At 48.0% G+C, this 16,979-nt stretch overlaps 1 protein-coding gene across 1 annotated transcript; it reads right to left on the bottom strand.

The window, feature by feature from the left end:
- Nucleotides 1–1,006: 1,006 nt before the first annotated feature.
- On the bottom strand, nt 1,007–16,669 carry GLRX3 (glutaredoxin 3). The gene is made up of 11 exons (XM_069020293.1): nt 16,544–16,669; nt 11,798–11,906; nt 9,590–9,664; nt 8,808–9,009; nt 5,695–5,867; nt 5,541–5,602; nt 4,331–4,388; nt 3,801–3,853; nt 2,994–3,033; nt 2,808–2,900; nt 1,007–1,259 (listed from the first exon to the last, which is right to left on the bottom strand). The coding sequence occupies exons 1-11, from the start codon at nt 16,609–16,611 to the stop codon at nt 1,209–1,211; spliced, it is 984 nt and encodes a 327-aa protein (XP_068876394.1). The 5' UTR covers nt 16,612–16,669; the 3' UTR covers nt 1,007–1,208.
- Between the last annotated feature and the right edge of the window lie 310 nt (nt 16,670–16,979).

Raw genomic sequence — 16,979 nt, 5'->3', positions numbered from 1 at the left:
TGAAGGAAAACTAAATAGCATTTGGTATTTAGGATTTAATTAAAGCTTCTAACTCCTAATTTCACCACAGGGATGCTACGCTTTGCTATAATAAATTATTTTTTTCCTACTGACAACTACCTGAATGCATTTGCAATTCACTTAAGAGGATTAATTAAGGCTTGTTTTCATGACAAGGATTTTTTTTTAGAGCAATTAAAATTGGGTTTAAAGTTATAATATATATTTGATAGCAATTACTAAAACTAATCCTAGAAAATTAAATATCCATCACCAGGAATCCTCTGACACATGTAGAACCTGCTTCCCTGCAGCCAACCTTTCCCAGGCTGGGATAAGCCTCAGCACCAGTTTTGGTTCAGGCTTTAAGACTTGGATCATATTTAGAATTTAAAGAACAAAGCCCCAGATTTGCTCCCCAAACCTCCTAAGCTGCTGCCTAAAGGTCTGCACCCTCACTCAGGCCTCTTTTTCCAGGCACACTTGGAAAAGTCAGTCCTGGCCCCTCCTAACAGGGATCAACTCCTTCCAGGAGTTTCTGGCCTTGGAATTAACCCAGACTCAGGTGCTGAAACCACGACTGAACCCAAATAAAATCCCCTGGATCTGGGAGCGAAGGGTCCCTGGATCAGGCCAGAAAACCCTTCCATGTCCCTGAAGGATCCCTGAGGATTCACCAGCACCGCTGGCTCCACGTGCACCACCACACAAACACTGCCAAGCCCTGCTCAGCCAGGCTGAGCACCCCAAAGCAGAGCTCCTGCACCCCTAACGAGGCTGCCGAGGCCAGGGCTGCAGCTCAGTGAAACCTCCCGAGAGCTGCGCTGGCTGAAGCTTTCAGAAGTGCTTTTCTTGTTCACTAGCCATGAAAACAATTAAGAGGGGCAGGAAATGACGATGCTCCATTAATATTCCCTTAATGAGCCCAAAATCCCAAGGTGCAATTTAGCCTTAAAAAATTCTGGGGTGGACAGGGGTGCAAATAATGAAGTCCCAACACTCAAAATCCTGGAGCACCGAATTTTAATTGACCTTTTTGTGTCTCCAGTGAAACTTCTTTTCGTACAGGTAAAATACACAGAATATTGATCATTTCCTGTCTATTTTCACTCCTGATGCTCCTCAGGGCTGAAGCTGTCTGTGGCTCCAGGAGAATCTCTAACTGGATGTTGTTCCAGGGATTTCTCTTCCCACTGATGTCCTTCCCATTAATTCTCTCCCTTCAGCACAGGCAGCAATTCCCCACTTTCCTTCAGCTCCTGAAAGACAGAAACGTGACAATTATGGACTTTTTGGGATTATCCAACGGGATTCCATCAGGGAATGCTGGTGGATAAGGGAATACTCCCTGGCAGGCAGGGAATGCATTGATGCCTCACTAGGGGTCCCTCTTGGCCAACACACTGAGGTTTGGTTTGTATTTAAATTCTGGTTTGGGTGCATTCAGTAAAAGGGACAAAATGTTTAAGGGACAAACACACGTGGGAAGCACTGGTTGGTACCAGCCTGGAGCTCCTCCCAGGTGTAATTCCATATTTCAGGCACCCACCAAACTTTCCAACACCCAAAAGGCCTCCCCCAAAGGAGAAAATGCCACCCATGGATGGATTTTGTTCCTCTCTCCCATTAAACCCAACAAGACAATAAAATGTCCTCGGGATTCTGAGCAGGAGGTGCCTGCCCAGTGATCCTGGAGACTGAAATTCAAATTACAGGGCTGGTAACTTGTGAAGAACACCCGGAAACACTGGGAAACCAACATGGAATATTCTGCTTTTCCCACATCTCAGGAGAAACAACTCTCTGCATTTTTACACTGCATTAAAAAATGAAATTTAAACCACATTCACCCTCCCATACAAGTCAGTGTGAATTAAAACAGCCCAAGGATGCAAAGAGAGAAATTCCATTTAAATACCAGCGAGAAAAGGATTTTACAGCATCTTACAATGCCCAAGACTCCTCTTCCTGAGCACTGAAAAAGCCCCCACACTTCTTAAATTATATAGATTAATTTATTTATTTAACCCCCACACTTCTTAAATAAATAAAATTAATATAAATTAATCTATATAATTTAAGCAATATTAATTTATATAATTGAAGCAATCCCTGCACTTGTTAAATAAACAGAATTAATCTATATACTTTAAGTGAAGTTAATCTATAGAAATAAAATTAATCTACATAGTTTAAGTAAAATTAATCTTTATAAATAAAATTAATCCCTCTAATCAAAGCTATCCCTACACTTGTTAAATAAATAAAATTAATCTATATATTTAAGGAAATTAATCTATAGAAATAAAATTAATCTATAGAAATAAAATTAATCTATGTAATTGAAGCAATCCTTACACTTCCTAAATCAATCAAATGAATATCTATGATTTAAGTAGCACCAGTATTTTTTAGAATGAAATGAGGTTTTTTGATTGAGCCTTCCCAGGAGTCCCAGAGTCTGAGGAATTGGCTCCAAACCATCGAGGCAGGAATGGGCTCTGGAGGATTTGGGAACTCTGGGGCTGCTCCAACAACTCCAATGAGGTTTCCTTTCTCCCAGGAATGTCTGCTGGGAAAAGCCCCACCCACCTGGCTGGGGAAAAGCAAAGTAAGGAGCGAAATTAAGGAAGAGAAAAGTGCAAAAACAAGGGGTAAAAATGGGCTTTTCCCAGTCACTGACTACAGATTTAAAGCTCCTTTCCCTGGAAAAGCATCCAGGGTCAGGATTTGCAGGAATTCTGTGAGAGACAGGCAGCAAAATTCCCATAAATGGACATTTTATTGCAAATCAATCCAACTCCTACCTTGACAATGTCCAGCCCCCCAACCAGCTCCCCCTTCACGTACAGCTGGGGGTACGTGGGCCAGTTGGAAAAGGATTTGAGGCCTTGTCGCACCTAAAAAAAATCATGGGAATTGGGAATGGGGAATTTCAGCTCTGGAAAAGGCAGCAGGGAAATGAATCCACAGGGATGGAGAGGTTCTGTTACCTCCTCGTCCTCCAGGATGTCAAACGTCTCGTAATCCACGCTGGGGAAAGGGAAAACATTCATTATCCACCCTGGAGTTGTGAAGAAATGCTCAAAAAACCCCAAACCCCTCAAAATTCACAAAGAAACACCTCAAAATTCACAAAAACCCACTTTAAAATAGTCAGAAAACTCCTCAAAATTCAAAAAACCCCATCAAAGTTCTTAAAAAACCCTCAAAATCCTCAAGAACTCTCAAGAATCCCTCAAAATTCTAATAAAAACCTCACAGGTTGTAAAAGTCAAACCCCCTCAAAATCCTCAAAGAAGCTCTCAAAATTCTCACAAAAATTGCTCAAAGGTTTTCAAAAAGCCCTCAAAAATCTCTCAAAATTAGAGTAAAAGCCCTCCAAATTCTCAAAAAAAATGCTCAAAACTCCCACAAAGAGACCCCAAAATTCTTGAAAAATCACTTAAAATTCTTAAAAAAACCCCTCCAAATTCTCACAAAAAATGCTCCAAAATTTTCAAAAAGCCCTCAAAAATATCTCAGAATTCTAATAAAACCCCTCAGAATTCTCAAAATCTCCTCAAAAGTCTCAAAAAAACCCCCTTAAAATTCTTGAAAGAACCCTCAAAATTCTCAAAACACCCCTCAACAATCTCAAAAAAACCCCATTAAAATTCTCAGAAAACCCCTCAACTGCTTTAAATCCTCTTTAAAAATAGAAACTTATGCTTGGGGAACAATGCCACTCATCTTTTCTAAACTCTTGGTTTATAAAATGCAGTTTTTAAGCCCAAACTCAGTCAAGCCCAGTTACCTACCCAGTGTTATTCATGATTTCTATGATTTGCTTGCTGAAGCCACATTTTGCCACCTAAAATGTAAAGCACCGATGTTAAAATGTCTCTGCTTTATTTAATCCACGGAATTCCAGCTACACTACAGCAATTCCCAGTTTATTGCTGCATGAGCCACTCCTTCATCTCTTCTTCATCCTTCATCTCCTGCCCTTTATGGATTTATGGAAGAAATGTGCTTTATTTTGAGGCATCACTGCCCTGTATTCACCACGATAATAAACTACAACTAATAAACAAGTGCAGCAGCTCCCAATTCCGATTAATTAATAATTAATATTTAATAATTAATAATTAACATCCACTGCCAGCTCTTCACAGAAGGACAAAAAAAGACCCAGCAATTTTTAGATATTGAATATTCAGCAGTCATAAAAACCAGGGACTGTTCTGTAGTTTATAGAAGCACCAAATAAGAAGTTTCCGGCAGCATTGGTATGAATTAAGGAAAAACAAGGCAAAAATTCAATATATTCTGGAACACTGCCCATTACCTGTTTGCTTCCCTTCATGAAGAGCATCACAGGAGCTTTGTTTATCAAGGATTTAAGCCTATAGAAAGACATAAAACAGCTTGGTTATCACCCCAAACTTTGTTCTGAGAGGAAAACAAAATGCAGAAGTGGAAAGGGAAAATAAAAGTGATAAAACACCAAGAATTCCAGACTGGGATGGGTTGGGAGGGACCTTATATAGAATCCCATTCCCAGCAGGAATCCATCTCCCATGGACCAGGCTGGTTAAAAATGTCATTAAAGCTTCACCAAGCTGGGCCAGAGGTGCTGCTGCTCCTTAAAAACACATTTCATGAACAATTTTAACCTCTTAAAACCCTTCAGCAAGCAAAGGGCGTTTCCTGTTGCCTTCTCTCCCTAAAAAGATTGTGCCAAGCAAGAAACCCTGTCTAAATGGAGTTGCTGCTTGGGCAAGTTTGCAAACTTCCATCAAGAACTGCCCAAAAAATGTTTAATTCCTTGAGAAAGTCCTTAAAAAGCACAGAAATGGGCTAAAAGGCTTTAAAAAAAGAAGTTTTTAAAGGCCACACTGAGCCAGTCTCATCTTTATCTCCAATTTAATCTCTGCAAAAGGCATTAATTGGGTTTATGCCTTCAGTGAAACAATTTAAATGTAAAGTAACCCAAGCCAGAGGACAAATTTGGAAGGAATTAATAAATCCATAGAATTTGGAGTGGTGGGATTATTATCTAGCACCATTTTTAATGGGATTTATTAAATTATTTCTCCACTACACTGAGCAGGGAGAAGAACCAGGCAGGGAATCCCTCCAGTGACACCAGAGTTGGGACGTCTGTGGCAAATAAAGCTGGTAAAAGCTTAAAAAGATGATTTCCCCAGTTATTTTTAAAGAGTAAGTTCTTAAAAAAACACAAGAAGGAATCTATATCTGTATTTCCATCTATATATATATAGATAGATACATATATAGATAGATAGAGATATGTAAATATGTAAATAGATATATTCTTGCTATAAGTAAAAATTAAACCACAAATATAGGTAAAGATTCTTGGGCCCAGAACAGTTTATATTAAGTGTATAAACCCCAGAAAGCATTGAACAACTGCAGGAGTTCTGTAAATAAATAAATTCTGGAGGCACTTCTGATCAAGTAGGAATTTATAGGGGGGTTCCCTATATGAACAAACACAGAAAAAATCTCAAAAATTGCTGTAATTCACCCACCTGTCCTCCAGCTTCTGGGCCTTTGGGCAGATCTTGTCCAGCTCTCCAGATGCCTCGAGTTCCTGGGGGAATTAGGGAGGAAAAACCAACAGGTGAGATGGAAGAAGCGAGAAGAAGGCATTTCCCAAAGGGCGAGAAAACCGCAGACTGTCACCTTGACGATGTCCAGGCCCCCGATGAGCTCCCCAGCCACGTAGAGCTGAGGGTAGGTGGGCCACTTGGAGAAGGCTTTGAGCCCCTGCCGGACCTCCTCGTCGGAGAAAACATCGAAGCTGCTGAAGGCGACGCCGTGCGCGCTCAGGATCTGCACCAGCTGCCGGCTGAACCCTGCGCGGCCAAAGGGAGCTCAGCGGGACGGGGGCAGCAGCGCCTCGTGCCTCTGCTCACCCACAAACAGGGGCCACCCACAAACAGGGGCCACCCACAAACAGGGGCCACCTAAAAAACAGCAGCCACTGACAAACAGCAGCCACCGACAAACAGCAGCCCCCTAAAAAACAGCACCCCCCTATAAACAGCAGCCACCTACAAACAGCAGCCACCTAAAAAACAGCACCCACCGACAACCAGCACCCACCGACAACCAGCACCCACCGACAAACACCCACCTAAAAAACAGCACCCACCTAAAAAACAGCACCCACCTAAAAAACAGCACCCACCTACAAACACCCACCTAAAAAACAGCACCCACCTACAAACAGCACTCACCCACAAACAGCACCCACCCACAAACAGCACCCACCTAAAAAACAGCACCCCCCTAAAAAACAGCACCCCCCCTAAAAAACAGCACCCACCCACAAACAGCACCCACCTAAAAAACAGCACCCACCTAAAAAACAGCACCCACCCACAAACAGCACCCCCCTAAAAAACAGCACCCCCCTATAAACAGCAGCCACCTACAAACAGCAGCCACCTAAAAAACAGCACCCACCTAAAAAACACCGCTCACCCACAAACAGCACCCACCTACAAACAGGGGCCACCCACAAACAGCACCCACCCACAAACAGCACCCCCCTAAAAAACAGCACCCACCCACAAACACTGCTCACCCTACAAACACCGCTCACCTACAACCAGCACCCACCTACAAACAGCACCCCCCTAAAACCACCAGCCACCTACAAACAGCACCCCCCTACAAACAGCACCCACCCACAAACGGCACCCACCTACAAACAGCACCCCCCTACAAACAGCACCCCCCTAAAACCACCACCCACCTAAAAAACAGCACCCACCTACAAACACCACTTTGCTCCACAGCAAGCTCCAAAGAGCTCTGCTCGTTATTCTTTCCCTTATCAACAGCCTCATGCAATGTAAAAGGGCAAAACCCATTTATTGCTCTTCAGGTATTTGTTACTGTTTATTTATTTATTGCTGTTCTCACTAGTTTAGCTTAAAAACTTGACTTTTATAGTATTTTCTACTGTTTTACTTTAGGAGCATCCTTCCCTACTTCACCTAAGAGGCAAATTCCTTTTTATTTTTTGAATTTTTAATGTTCTCCTGAGTATTTAATGCTATTTTACTACCCCTGTGACACCTTCACACCATGTTTTGTTTTCCTTTCTGACAGATTTTCATAGCAACACTCTCAGCAGGATATTAAGCACTGAATATTCTGATTTTACAACCAGATTTTATGTGTTTACAAGTGGCCAACCTGAGGAGAAAAGTTTCTCTCTTTTTGTAACTAAGCATCTTTTTCCCCAGGAAAATTGTCACATTATTTGTAAAGAGTTGTAGCTATGAAAATTTTAATATTATTGAATTTAGAGTCATCTTTCTACACCTCCCAGACAACATAATCACATCGTTTGCAGAGAGGATCCAGGAGAATTTGCCCCTAAATCAATATAATAACAAGGTTTTCTATCTTTGCCAGCGTGGGCTGGTTTGCATTCAAACACCTCTGCAATCCTTCCAATTCCCTCAAAGAATTCCACCAAATGCTGTGCAAATGAAAACCTTTACACAAATATTGAATAAAACAGAGAGAGGGAGACAATGCTTAAAGGCTTTAATAAAGGAATAAAAACCCAAGGTTTAAATGGGGAAAGAATGGAAGTGGCAGCACAGAGCCACGTCTGATATCAGCTGTTAGGGTTTGAAATACAGATTTTTACTGCAGTTAACTGAAGTGTGGAACAGCAGCATTTTTAAGTTGCTTTTCCTTCCTTTCCTGCTGCAGTGTGGAGTTCATGTGGAGCCTGGAGAGAAAGAGGATCCTGAAATTCCCCATCACCTGGGAGTTCATCAGCAAACACTTCCAGGCTCAGTGCTGCTGGTTATTCCAGTATCTGAACTCATTCCAGCTTCCAGGAACTGGGGAGGGGGAAAAACAGCTTTATTTTAGCTGTAGGCAACTCCATGCAAAGCAGGAGGGTGGATTGGGTGGGTTCACTTGGAATAAAGTGTCCCAACACTTCCACAACAAAAGAGCTGGGTGGGATTTCTGCAGGAGTGGCTGGCAAGCAATAATTCAATTGCTGAAAAAATGGTTGAAGTGAGGTCTGGTGATCAGAGATTCCACAGCATCAAAAACACCCTCGATAAATGAGAGTATTGATGAAACAAATAAACAAGAACTACCAAATAAATCCCAGCATGACCAAATAAATGCACTGATATAGCACAACACCTGCAGGAACTACACACAAGTGTCAGCTGGGCCACAGGCCTTATTCCATGCTCTGCTCAGCTGCCTTTTCCGAGGAAAAATGCCCAAAACTGCACTAAAATCCCCAAATCCCCCCTGGATAAGGTCCCCTCCACTTGCTGACTGAACTAAGGGCCCCAGCAAGTCTTACTTGCATCAAAATAGATAAAAGTCAAAATTATCTTCACCTTTAAGCACTTCCTCTGTAGCAGAAACACAGGGAATTGTGGAATGCTTTGGGTGGGAAGGGACCTTGAAATGCAATCCCGTTCCACCACGGGCAGGGCCAGCTCCCACCAGCCCAGGCTGCTTCCAAGCCCTGTCCATGCCACAAACAAACACTGAGCTCCACCAGGAAAGCATCCCAGTCCAGGGATAACATCACCCATCCCATTTTCCTTGGAAAGCCCCTAATCCATGAGTTCATTCCCACGACTGAACTATTGCAACAGCAGCCCTGCAGCTGCCTTGACCACCGTGGCAACGCTTCCACGGACACTGGGGGAGCACGGCCCTGTGAGGATGTGTCCCCCAAAATGGAGGCAACGGGGAAAACGCTGCCAAAGCGGTCAGAAATTCCAGGAAATCCTCACCACAGCGGGGTTCTTTGGGAGAGCCTTTCATGAAGAGCATGCAGGGGGCAGCGTTGATGAGCTTCCTGAGGCGGGCATGCAGCTCCTCCTTGGCAGAGCCCCCGGAGCCGGGCACGGGGGCGGTGCCGGCCGCGTGCCGCTGGACCTTCTGTGTCAGCTCCGGCGCGTGGGCCCCGTCCAGCCTGTCCACCTTCTGGGAATTCTGCAGGGAAAAGGCCCAGCCCTCAGCCCACAGCCTGCACTGGGCTGCAGCCACAGCAAACCCACCCTGGCAGGCCCAGGTTTTCGGGGAGCGTGCCTATTCCCACGCTCGCACCCTTTTAACGGCAGCAAATTTGCCTCTGGAAGTTCTTACCAGAGAAAAATGATCAATGTTATCATCACAGGCAGATAGCACCCAAACAGAATTGGTATTTCTATTTCCATTATTTCTATTATTACTGTATTTACTTGGGGTTTTTTCCCAACTACAACACAAAGAAACACTGCTGTAAATTTTTTGACCCAAGTACAACTAAAATAAAAACTATGTATGAATCCTGAAACAATTAAGGAAGCCCTGAAATATTTCATATAAAGTGCAAAAACCACTTCTATCTCCATTTTTAGGTTCCACTGGATAGACTTCAATCAGTTACAGAAGTGTTTCCTCACTGAGAAAGTTCTTAAGGCTCTGGTAGAATATTACAAAAGTATTAATATTTAGAGTCCACATGGATTCCATTTTCTCTTAAATCCATTTTCTCTTAAATTCATTTCCTCTTAAATCCACTGCCTCTTACCTTAAAGAACAAGAACGTTGGAACAGAACTAATTTCATATTTTTCAGACACTTCAGGCACAGCCTCAGCTTCCAGCTAAAAACCAAACAAAAAAACCCTCCAGATTATTTTCATAATCTTCTTTAAAGTTTCACTGTGGGTGTCAATCCTGTCTGGAATGTTCTCCTCGGCATTTTATACATTTAAACAGGATGTGCTGCTGCTGAAGTTTGGGAGACATTTGCATTTAAATGAGACTCTCTGGGCTGGCGTGGCACCCACTGAACCTCCACGGTGTCAAAACAGGTTCAGAGGTTTTTATTTTGTTGCACATTTCAAAAGACGCCCAGAGGCTGCGAATAAAATTTTTGGTGCACTACTGACCTAGTAAATTCTCAATCCTGTGCAGCTCCTGCTATATTGGAATCCATAAATCACTGCCCCCAGTTATGTCAGCATCACAGAGGTTCCTCTGTGCCCCCAGCAGTCCTGGCTGTTGGCTCCACTGCTCTTTGGGGGGCCCTACATCACCCCTGACACCTGCAGCCTCCTGCAAATTAGGCAGGAAAAAGGAGGTGTTCCTTCAGCTGATGGCTGCTGAACTTGATTTTTAACTCCTGCAAGGCTGCTGAGTGCCCACCTTGGGATTATTGCTCCCAGTTTCAACGTGTAGGGATTTGCTATGAAAATTTATCTTCGTTGGCTCCGATTTTGAGCTGCCCCAGCTACACGGGCTCTTAATGAACCCACTAATTACAGAGGCAAACCAGGAGCATCAAAACTGAGCCCAAGCCTCCTCCTGTAAATCACCCTTCCAACAGAACCAACTGAGAAACTACAGCTATAAAATGAAAGCTTACATTCAACTGAAATTGAACTGAAAGCTTATTTATAATTGAAAGAGAATAGGTAACTCCTATTATTGATTCTTTTTCCAGGGGCCAGTGATGACTTCCACCTCTAACACTCATTTTCTTTCCCAGTAAAATTTCCTGCTTGGATACTTATGCTCCACCCTGGTGGGGTTCACACAGAACAGATTTAATTTTATATTTCAGGAACTTGCTCTTATTGGCACAGCTTCCCAAAACGTTGTTTTCATATGTTGTGGGATATAAACACACTCATTTCAACCAAACATCTGAGGAGGTAACAGGTTCCTGCCAATTCAAAAACAGGCTGGATATTCTGGAATACAAAAATCCCACAAGGAACTGCCAAAATCAAATATATTCCTCTTGAGGAGCTCCTCCCCCCAAAAATATATCAATAAAATTCACACAAGAATTTTCAGCAGCTTATTTCCTCCAAGCAAGAACACCAGTTAATACTGGGAGAAGAGCAGGGGGAAGGATGTGCCACTATCTTGGTTTTACAGCCCTGGATGACTCTGGAACCTTGTTATTAAAAAATAAATTACAGCTGAATAATAAAGGTCATAAATAAATAATATATGAATAATAAAAAGGCAACTGAGAGATCTCAGACTTTGTTGGGCTGACTAACAGCTACTAAACTCTAGATAAATTTAAGCATCTTGAATTTCCAGTATGTTGAAAATTAGTCTTTTGAAGCTCTAAGTCATAAAATACCATTAAAATAATTCTGCCCTGTTTTACAAATACCAGCTGAGATGAATCATTAAAAAAAAAACCACACACACACAACCTAAAGGCTGTAAGAAATCAATTTAAAATACTCACACACAGCTGGCTGCTCCATTACTCTCTGCCCTCATCATCCCACAAGTGCCTCATTAAGGAGAGAAATTTGGTTTAAAACCAACAGCATGTGGGTGAGTGAATTCTTTTTTCCTTGCCCCTGGATCTCAGTGGGATGGGCAGAGGGTCTCACAAAGCAGAATGACAACATTGCAGGGGCTGAATTCACCTTCCTGAAGGGTCATTTTAGTGCCCCAGGAAACCTCTTGGAATCCTGAGATCCAGTGACATCTCCAAGGTTGAGCAGCCTGGGACAGTGGGAGGTGTCCCTGCCCATGGCAGGGGTGGCACTGGGTGGGCTTTAGGGTCCCTTCCCACCCAAAGCATTCCAGGATTCCCTGTGTGAGCCCATCCCTGATGGCAGCGGCACCTCTGGGATAACAGATGTGAGGGGGCATTTGAAACGTGGGGCCATACAGGCACTCCAAGAGGAACCTCCCCCCTGTTTTGGGATGTTTTCCTTCCCCCCAGGCTGTTCCCTGTCCCCAGGGCGCTGCTGTGCCCTCACCTGGACGAAGGTGACCTGGCTGTGCTCCCGGGCCAGCGCTGCCATCACCTCGTTCATCTGCGCGCACTGCGGAGCCCACGGCGCCCAGAAGTGCACAACCACCAGGGACCTGGGGAGACAACGGCACCCCTGGGTGAACAACAGCACCCCTGGGGGAACAACGGCACCCCGGGGGAAACAACGGCACCCCGAGGGACCAACGGCACCCCGAGGGACCAACGGCACCCCCGGGGGAACAATGGCACCCCGGGGGAAACAACGGCATCCCGGGGGAAACAACGGCACCCCTGGGGGAACAACGGCACCCCGGGGGGAACAACGGCACCCCTGGGGAACAACGGCACCCCTGGGGGAGACAACGGCACCCCGGGGGAAACAACGGCACCCCGGGGGAACAGCGGCACCCCTGGGGAAACAACGGCACCCCTGGGTGAACAACGGCACCCCGGGGGGAACAACGGCACCCCTGGGTGAACAATGGCACCCCGGGGGAACAACGGCACCCCGGGGGAACAACGGCACCCCTGGAGAGACAGCGGCACCCCTGGGGGAACAACGGCACCCCTGGGGAACAACGGCACCCCTGGGGGAACAACGGCACCCCGGGGGGAACAACGGCACCCCTGGGTGAACAATGGCACCCCGGGGGAACAACGGCACCCCTGGAGAGACAGCGGCACCCCTGGGGAACAACGGCACCCCTGGGGAACAACGGCACCCCTGGGGAACAATGGCACCCCGAGGGACCAACGGCACCCCGAGGGAACAACGGCACCCCGGGGGAAATAACGGCACCCCGGGGGGAACAACGGCACCCCGAGGGACCAACGGCACCCCTGGGGAACAACAGCACCCCTGGGGGAACAACGGCACCCCGAGGGAAACAACGGCACCCCTGGGGAACAACGGCACCCCTGGGGAACAACGGCACCCCTGGGGAGACAACGGCACCCCGAGGGACCAACGGCACCCCGAGGGAACAACGGCACCCCCGGGGGAACAGTGGCACCCCTGGGGAGACAACGGCACCCCTGGGGAACAACGGCACCCCTGGGGAACAACGGCACCCCTGGGGAACAGCGGCACCCCTGGGAAACAACGGCACCCCTGGGTGAACAATGGCACCCCGGGGGAAACAACGGCACCCCGAGGGAACAGCAGCACCCCGAGGGAACAACGGCACCCCTGGGGAGACAACGGCACCCCTGGGTGAACAACGGCACCCCTGGGGAGACAACGGCACCCCTGGGTGAACAACGGCACCCCGAGGGAACAGCGGCACCCCTGGGGAACAACGGCACCCCGGGGGGAACAATGGCACCCCGAGGGAACAACGGCACCCCTGGGGGAACAGCGGCACCCCTGGGGAGACAGCGGCACCCCCGGGGGAACAACGGCACCCCTGGGGGAACAATGGCACCCCGGGGGGAACAACGGCACCCCGGGGGGAACAACGGCACCCCGGGGGAAACAACGGCACCCCGGGGGAAATAACGGCACCCCGGGGGAACAGCAGCACCCCTGGGTGAACAACGGCACCCCTGGGTGAACAACGGCACCCCCGGGGGAACAACGGCACCCCTGGGTGAACAACGGCACCCCTGGGGAGACAACAGCACCCCGAGGGAACAACGGCACCCCTGGGTGAACAACGGCACCCCGGGGGAAACAACGGCACCCCCGGGGGAACAACGGCACCCCGAGGGAACAACGGCACCCCCGGGGGAACAACGGCACTCCGGGGGAGACAACGGCACCCCTGGGGGAAAACTGCCCCAAGCAAAAATAAACAGGATCATGGAATCCCTGAGGCTGGGAAAGGCCTCCAGGATGGCCGAGTCCAGCCTGTGCCCCATCCCCACCCTGTCCCCAGCCCACAGCACTGAGTGCCACCTCCGGGCCTTCCCTGGACACCTCCAGGGGCGGGGACTCCATAAAAAACCCACCCCCACCACCTTCCTGAGATAAAAGACACCTGATGAGTGTAACCAGGACTCTTCCCTTCCCAGGAAACATTCCCAACCCAGCCAGCACTGCTGAGGCAATGCAACGCAAAACACGTCACACTGGGATGTTACTTTTCTGCTTTCATTAGCTCCAGCTTCTTATCCCAGGTTTTCTGGGATGTGTGGGATTGCTTCTACACAGCATTTAAAGGGGAGGAGTCACAGGTGTGAGCAGAAATCCCATCACACTGTACCAGCTCCTGTGGGATTAAACAGCCTAGGATGACAACAGAGACAAGATATTGGAATTTTCAATTCTGTTTTCCACGTTTGCAGAGGTCAAACCCACCAGAGAATGGGAATAAGGAATTAAAGCTACAACATACCAATGTTAATTTACTTAGAAAAATAGAGAAATCAAGTCACCCATGGCACAGCAGCCACTTAACATCCTTTATTCCTAAATAATGGAAGTTCATTGTAAATTGCAAATTGTGGGCAGCATAACTGGAGCAGTTACTGCCTGTGTGACCTGACCAAACACCCTGACTGCTCTCAAATTCATAAAATGGGTTTTCCAATGACATTCTAGAAAATTCTGGCAGAAAAACAACAGAACAACTTTTCTTTTTTCCCCAAGTCCTCAGTTTAACTCAGTGCCCACAGCAGGACACACCTGGCCACTGGGATGGAACTCAGGACAAGCAGAGGACAAATCATCACAGCATCATTTAATCCTCATCCCACCAGAGCCTGGTCCTTCCTTACCAACATCCAGCTGCAGTACATTTAATTTTTATCTTCGTGAAGAACGTATTTTAAATTCATTTCCACCATGGGTTTTGGAGCTGTTTTGTTTCTTGTTTTTTTTTTAATTCATTCACAGAACAATCCAAATTTTGCAACTGAACTGCCCTCTGAGCACTTCAATTTAACCTTAAAAATAGCCAGAGGAATTGAAAACATTAAGAAAGGAAAAAAATAAAGAGTTAGCAAAACGAAGCATATAAGTAATTCTAAACAAAGCGTTCCCTGCATTCAACCAAGGTCAAAAAAAAAAAGCTCCACTATTAAACAGCAGAGGAACAAAAAGGTTAAGACAAATTCCCAATTTCCTCTTTAAATATTAAGATTTACCCTTATTCTACAACACAAACTTACTGATAACTCGATGCAAGCAAACTTAACTTTCTGAAACAAGAAATCCTATGAAATTAAAGTGTAATTATAAATGCTGTTTCCAAAGGAAGCAGAGGAAGAGTTATCAGAACTATCAACTCATCTCGGGTCCAAGAACATGGATAAAAGAATCAGTTCCTTTAGAGAGAAAACTGAATCATGTTCTGTGGACAGAGGCAATGAGAAAATTACTGGTGGGGGTTTTTTAAAATCACCTTAAAATACTGTGTTTGTTCCTGAAGCCATTTTCATTTGGGCACGGGAGTTTCCTCTGTAATGTCCCTACAGAATAATGCAGCTGAAGGACAATTCCAGGAGGGAAAGTGGAAGTCCTGTAGCAAGTTTGGAAGAAATTTTGTTTCTTTTTCCCAGAACCATCATTTAACAACATTTCCTTCTGCTGTCTCTAAGAACGTGATGCTGGTGGTTCCGCCGCACTTTTAATCAGTAAAACACCTGTAAATCTCTAATTACAGAGGTGGTTACTGCAGCTCCCACAGTTAAACGTGTGCATGGAATACTGGAATAAGAACACTGGAATAAGAACACTGGAATTGTTCCAGGCCAGGTTGGACAGGGCTTGGAGCACCCTGGGATGGTGGAAGGAGTCTCTGGATGGGTTTCAGCTCCCTCCCAGCCTAAACCAGGCTGGGATTACAGAAAAGTAGAGCCCTGTCATTAATCATTAGAGCACAAAACCAGACTAATGAGGAGATGGGCAGGAGATGAATCATCCAGAGCCACTTGTGTGTCAATGAACAACCGAACGCTGCTGCTCCCACCGAAGTGTCCGAGACCGGAGGACGAACAGCCCCAGCTCGCAGGGCAGCTCTGCTTTATCGCATTTTCCAGCCAATTCGCCCTTTTGGCCCCAATCTCCCTGCGGCAGGAGCTGCTGCCGGCGGCACCTCGGGCTGCTGCACCAGGGGAATCCGGCGCTGGGAAGCCCCGAGCCGAAGCCGAGCCCTTGCGCAGTTCGGGGCTCGCTTCGTTCCCAGCTGGGGCTTTTGTAATCTTCCCGCGCAGCTTTCACCGAGCGGGCGGCAGCACCGGCCCCTCCCAAGCTGCGCCCTACGGGACCCGGGATGGGAACCGGGGAGGGCACCCCGGGATGGCACCGCAGGGATGGGAACCGGGAGGGCACGGAGGGACGGGAACCGGGGAGGGCACGGACAGACGGGAACCGGGGAGGGCACGGACGGACGGGAACCGGGGAGGGCACGGACAGACGGGAACCGGGGAGGGCACGGACGGACGGGAACCGGGGAGGGCACGGACAGACGGGAACCGGGGAGGGCACGGACAGACGGGAACCGGGGAGGGCACCCCGGGATGGCACCGCAGGGACGGGAACCGGGGAGGGCATCGAGGGAATCCGGGATGGCACCGCAGGGATGGGAACCGGGGATGGCACCGCAGGGACGGGAACCGGGGATGGCACCCATGGAGGGGACACCGGGAGGGCACCGCAGGGATGGGAACCGGGGAAGGCACCCACGGAGGGGACCCCGGGATGGCACCGCTGTGACGGCAGCCGGGGATCGCATCCATGGAGCAGACCCGGGGATGGCACCCCCCGGGGAAGGACAAAGGAACGGGATCCCCCGCTGTCCCCCCTGACCTGTCCGGGCGCTGCAGCAGCTGCTGGAACTGCTCCGCGGAGCCCGCGGCCGCCACCGCGCCCGCCATGGCCCGGCTGAGGGAGGGACGCGGCGCACGCGGGGTCACCGGGAGGGGGTCACGTGGCGCTGCCGGGGTCACGTGCGTCCGCCCCGGTCACGCGCTTTCCGCCCGCGTCACGTGGCCCCGCCCGTGGCACGTGCCGCCCGTGTCACGTGGGCCGCGGTGCTCCGGGCCGGGCCGGGCCGGGCCGGGCCTGCGGGACGTGCCCGGTGTGAGTGACCTCCGCCGCCTCACAAAGGCTCGTCTGGCCTGCTCCATCCTTGCCAGCCAGCCAGCAAGAACGGCGGTTTAATCCGGATCTAGTCGTTGAAGTGACCTCTCAGGGATTTCCAGCTGCTGGAATGGCACATGTGGGATTGCCTTGTTCAGGGTCA

Source organism: Aphelocoma coerulescens, chromosome 6 (genome assembly GCF_041296385.1).
Source record: "Aphelocoma coerulescens isolate FSJ_1873_10779 chromosome 6, UR_Acoe_1.0, whole genome shotgun sequence".
NCBI lineage: Eukaryota > Metazoa > Chordata > Aves > Passeriformes > Corvidae > Aphelocoma > Aphelocoma coerulescens.
The sequence above is the reverse complement of the archived record's forward strand: the minus strand, read 5'-3'. Positions and strand labels throughout refer to the sequence as shown.